Source organism: Pterocles gutturalis, unplaced genomic scaffold (genome assembly GCF_000699245.1).
Source record: "Pterocles gutturalis isolate BGI_N339 unplaced genomic scaffold, ASM69924v1 scaffold46040, whole genome shotgun sequence".
NCBI lineage: Eukaryota > Metazoa > Chordata > Aves > Pterocliformes > Pteroclidae > Pterocles > Pterocles gutturalis.
The window spans coordinates 1,644-6,702 of NW_010142505.1; the positions used below are offsets into that span (position 1 = coordinate 1,644).

General features: G+C 46.4%; 1 protein-coding gene across 1 annotated transcript in view; it reads right to left on the reverse strand.

Annotated features, from left to right (window-relative positions):
• The window catches only part of LOC104469749 (manganese-transporting ATPase 13A1-like), a gene marked incomplete at both ends in the record, with an annotated part of 5,672 nt that extends 904 nt beyond the window's left edge, over positions 1-4,768 (reverse strand). Inside the window, 9 exons of the mRNA XM_010084382.1 lie at positions 616-742; positions 1,230-1,285; positions 1,552-1,681; positions 2,273-2,379; positions 3,030-3,099; positions 3,247-3,402; positions 3,752-3,824; positions 4,171-4,361; positions 4,635-4,768. Coding sequence (XP_010082684.1) covers positions 616-742; positions 1,230-1,285; positions 1,552-1,681; positions 2,273-2,379; positions 3,030-3,099; positions 3,247-3,402; positions 3,752-3,824; positions 4,171-4,361; positions 4,635-4,768 — 1,044 coding nt within the window. The remainder of the gene's footprint in view (positions 1-615; positions 743-1,229; positions 1,286-1,551; positions 1,682-2,272; positions 2,380-3,029; positions 3,100-3,246; positions 3,403-3,751; positions 3,825-4,170; positions 4,362-4,634) is intronic.
• Positions 4,769-5,059: the final 291 nt, after the last annotated feature.

Below are 5,059 nucleotides of genomic sequence, written 5' to 3' on the forward strand. Positions count from 1 at the left end.
CCCCGTTTGGGGGAATCGTGAGTGTAGCTCTGGGGATCGTTAGCTGTGGCCAGGTGGTCGTTTTCCCCTCACTCCGGTCAGCTCTCGGTCCGGGACGCTGGGACTGTTATCTCTGTTCCGTGAGTGCCTCCGGGAGCGATGCACCCCCCATCTGGGGGAATCGTGAGTGTAATTCTGGGATCGTTAGCCAGCAACAGGCTGAGCCTTTGGTCATCGAGCAGGGGGGGGCAGTATCACTGTGTGTCACTCATTCTTCCCCCTCCGCTGGAATCGCTGGCCCGGAGCGGGCTGGGCTTTTGGTCATCGGGTGGGGAGGGCAGTGTCACTGTGTATCACTCATTTGTATGTTTGTATATAGTATTGTTTTTAATATTATTGTAGTTTAGTTATTAAATTGTCCTTATCTCAACCCACGAGTCCTCTTTCCCATTTACCCCTTTTATTCTCTCCCCTATCATTGGGTGGGGGTGGGAACTGTGTGAGCGGGTGTGTGTGGTTTGGCCCCGAGCCAAGGGCTAACCCACCACACCCACAAGTTTTTGGGTTTTTTGGGGGCTAAATCCTGTGTGTAGAGACCTGGAAGAAGCAAGGAAAAAAAAAATAAAAAAATCTCACCTTCGATCCAGACGTATGCGGCGGCAGCAACGGCAAAGACCAGCAGGAAGAGGATGAAAATGAAGGTCTCTAAGTTATTGGCTGTCACTCTCTTCACCCCAAAGAGGATTGTACGGAGTAATTTCCCCTGAGAAGAACAGCCTTCAGTGCAAGAAGCGAAGCTCTGCGGCATGCAGTCGCTTGTTAAAAATCCATAGGAAACCCAATTTTTAAATGACAGACTGGTGTTTTGGTGGAGGAGCCTGAAATTTATTCTCATTTATCTGTTAAAAACACCCAAACCTGTTCCTAAATAATTTTTTTTTTTGAAGCAATCTTCAATTTTCAAATGGAAAAAGCTCCCGTTCACATCTCCAAGCTCTACAAACACCCTCAAACGCTCTTTCACAAAAAAAATTATAATTACAAAACCTGGGAGACGCAGGAACGCGGCCAGTCACGACAGTGATCCTGAATTGTGACTCTCAGGCTTCTGCATCAAACGTTGGATGATTTATTTGACACCCAAAGAAGAATCCAATCTTATTTCTTCCTCTCCCGAACAAAGAATCATTTACATCCCCCCCATGAGGATTTCGCCAAGAGAGAGGCGAGACGGGACATTCGCGTCTTACCTGGGAGGTGTTGAAGCCGGTCCGCAGAGCGTACGCCACGCACCCGTTATCGACAGCTGGAAGAAAAACCGGTAAATTCAGCATCAAAATTTTATAAGTTTAGGACAGAGAGAATACGCTGGAAGCTGCACCCTCCTCTCGCTCCCAAAGGGACAAAATCAACTTTAATAAAATATCCCAATAATCAAAATTTAAAAAATCAGCGACGGGGCCAAGGAGACGGACTCACGAACGCCATCCGAAAGTTGGATCGAGCCTTGAAAAAAAAAAATCTGTGAGCGCACGAGACGCCTTTTCCGAGGGAATTTGGGTAGGAACCTACGTTTCAATCCCGTGCTGGCTTTCTGCGGCGGGATGTGCTGCACCACTTTGGTTCCCCCAAAGATGACGTGTAAACGGGAATCTGTCTGCATGTCCAGGACGTGGTCCGGACTCAGATCCTCCACGGGCTCCTGCAGGAGAGTTCAGGCTCAGAAACACCGCTGGAAACAAGGAAACTTCAAATATTTTTTTTTATTTTCAGATGCTCTGAGCTTCATCTAGACCTCAACATGTCATTCAGCTCCTGATCGATGCGTTCAGAGATCAAATCAGGGGAAATTCTAGTTTTGGGGGGATTAGTTCACCCTTGGCAGCCTGAATTCAGCAAGAGAGGCTCCGCAGGGATTATTTCCTCATTTTTTAAGTCACCCACTGGCACAGAAAAAAAAAAAAAAAAAAAAAAAAGGAAAAATGAGGTTTTTTGGAATTATTTTACACTTGTTTCTCCTCCCACCTCTACCCAGCCAAAGGAATCCAGACTGGGGAATGTGGAGGAGGGCGATGCCGTCCCTGCACGATGGAAGTTCAGACCCACGGCCAGAAAACGCGGAAATTTCTGTTTCCCATTTCCCAGCGCTCATCCGTCGCGGATACGGAGCCGCTAACAAACAGCCCGGGTTCCTCAGCCCGGCGCTGGCGCAAAGAGATTCATTTGCAATCGCAAACACCGCCGCGGCGGCTGGAGTATTTTTTTTTTTTGCTTTTTTCCAGGTTTCACAGACCTTCATTTGCGGCACGGACTCTCCCGTCAGCATAGCTTCGTCCACGATGCACCTTCCGCGTAACAGCAGCACGTCGCACGGCACCAGATTCTCGTGCGGGGATCGGCCTGGAAAAAAAATCGTTATACGGGAAAATCGATATACGGGAGATTCCGAAAGCTTCGGGAAGGTTTTTAGGAGACAGGGGAGGTTCCTAAAGCTTCGGGAAGGTTTTTAGGAGACAGGGGAGGTTCCTAAATCTTCGGGAAGGTTTTTAGGGGAGATTCCGAAAGCTTCGGGAAGGTTTTTAGGAGACACAAGAGGTTCCTAAAGCTTCGGGAAGGTTTTTAGGAGACACAGGAGGTTCCTAAAGCTTCGGGAAGGTTTTTAGGGGAGATTCCGAAAGCTTCAGGAAGGTTTTTAGGAGACACGGGAGGTTCCTCAAGCTTCGGGAAGGTTTTTAGGAGACACAGGAGATCCCTAAAGCTCCGGGAAGGTTTTTAGGAAACAAGGGAGGTTCCTAAAGCTTTGGCAAGGTTTTTAGGAGATACAGGATATTCCTAAAGCTTATTAAAAGTTATTAGGTCTCTAGCAAGACCAGGAAAGTTTAAAATCAAATTATTTAGTTCTCGTTGTCGTTCAGGCTCCAACCTTAAAAGGGAGAGCCCAAAGATTAACCTCTTGGACCCCTGAATTGTGACACCAAAGTCCTCAAAAGCACCCGACCGTTAGATTTTTATGCTTAATTCAAATTTAATTCCAACCATCAAGTCAATACCAATGGAAACGATATCTCCCGGGATAATCTCGTCACTGGAAATGGGGCGCCACTTGCGGTTTCGGTAAACCTGTAGGAAAAAAAAAATAAACTTTAAGAAGCGCTGAATGTGTCGGAAAACGATCGGAGGAAAAGGAAGGGAAAAAGGAAAAGAAAAAGGAGCTGAATGACAGCAGCACCGAAAACTCTACAGAGAATCCTCTCTGGTTCGGGCTACCTGGATCATGTAGGGCTTGTTGCCCATTTTTCGAATCTCCGACATGTTCCTCATTTGCTGCTGGACCAGAGAAGCTTCAAAAGCAACCAGCATGGAGAGGGTGAAGACGCTGTAATACCAGTACTCATCCAGGCACCACAGACCCACGCAGAACACCTGCGGCGAGAACACGACGGCAACGTTATTCTAACCTCCCTCAGATTACAAAAACCTTCAATTTTTAGTGGTTTTATTTATTATTTTTTTTTTTTTAAATTTTCATCTAGCTTGGTCCATATTTAATTGTAGAAAACCAGAAAAAAAGACCCTGAAAAAAAAAAAAATAATCACAGTGACTCATTAGGGTCACTCCAAGAATTAAAATCAGTATCAAAAAATAAAACCAGCATCTAGCGTTGAGTTTCGAAAGCTGACAGCGGATTTATCGCTCTCGAGCCACGGTTGTAAGGAATTTTCTCCTTTTTTAGCGGGGAGAAGTGTTTACAGCTCTGTTTGTTCATTTTACCTGAAAGACGAAGAACGGAGCTGTGGCTCTTTCTTTAAAGAGTTCCAAGAACTCCGGCACCACCATCTCAGCCCTGGGAAAGAATCAAATATTTATTAACTGAAATATTCCAAATTTTCAGCAAGAACGCAACGCAAAAACCACCCGCAGCTGCTGGTGTCAGACAGAATATCCACAACCTCCCCCTTTCCAATTCCTTGGAAATTTTTTAATTTATTATGTGCAATTCATTTCCATCGATAGCCCACCCTGGAGAAAATCTCTTGGTTTGAGATTTTTCTTGGTGCTTGAAGGAATTTGAAGCAAGCGGTGGGAGTAATTGAAAAGCAAAAAAAAAAAATAGGAACAGGGCTGTGGCTCAGCAGCGTCGACAAATGGAGATATTTTGGCGAAGAGATTTCCGCGCCCGGAAAACTCACTTGTTTGTGCCGTATTTCTTCTCGGCCGCTCGGATATCTTTGTCCTCCTGATAGCCTCGGGCGTTCTGGTAGTAACAAAGGGGATGTTCCACGGGGAAAGCTACGGGGAGAAACTGTTTCTTGCCGTCTAGCTCATAGGAATATTTAATTTTTTGAAACTCAAAGGAAAGAGCTTCCTGCCCATCGTCACCCTGTAGAGAGAGAGAAAGAAAACAACCAGCTGAACGCACACCGGAGGCTTGGCTCCATAAATAATACAGCTGAAGAAGGAAAGAAACCCAAATTTCTTATATTTTTTGTTATTTTATGGTTCTGCTTGTCGTACACGCAGCAGGAAACAGCGTGCTGTCTCTAACATCCCCACTTTGAACTGGTTGCAGCTGATTTTTCCCTAATTAAGCTAAAAGCTAATAAACGGCACGATGCGGCGTGTGACAAGCGACTCCCCGCAGCCACACCCTCACCTGGTCTCTGTGGAGCGGCACGAGCTCCGCCGATCCGTTATTTGGGGTCGGGACGACTTTAGCCAACGTGGCTTTCTTAGGACAAGGCTCCTGAAACACAAACGAGACGCGCTTCGTCAAACCGATCGCAGAGGCTGAATTTCAACGAGCTGCGAGGAATCCTGGCTGGGTGGGATTAAAACACGGGGAGGAAAGAGCTCTTCGCGGGCGGGTGCTTTTGTCGTGAGAAGCAAAGAGGTTCTGATTATCACAATCTGTCCCCAAAACCCTCCCCTACCACCAAAGGAAGGATATTAAGTGCTGCATTCACAGTGAATACGTATAGAGCTGCCCGTGAGACACGCAAAAATATCCACCAGCTGGTCACAGGGGCAAAACCAGCTGGTCGCTGCCCTGAATTTGAGCTTATTCCAAAGCCACTGAAT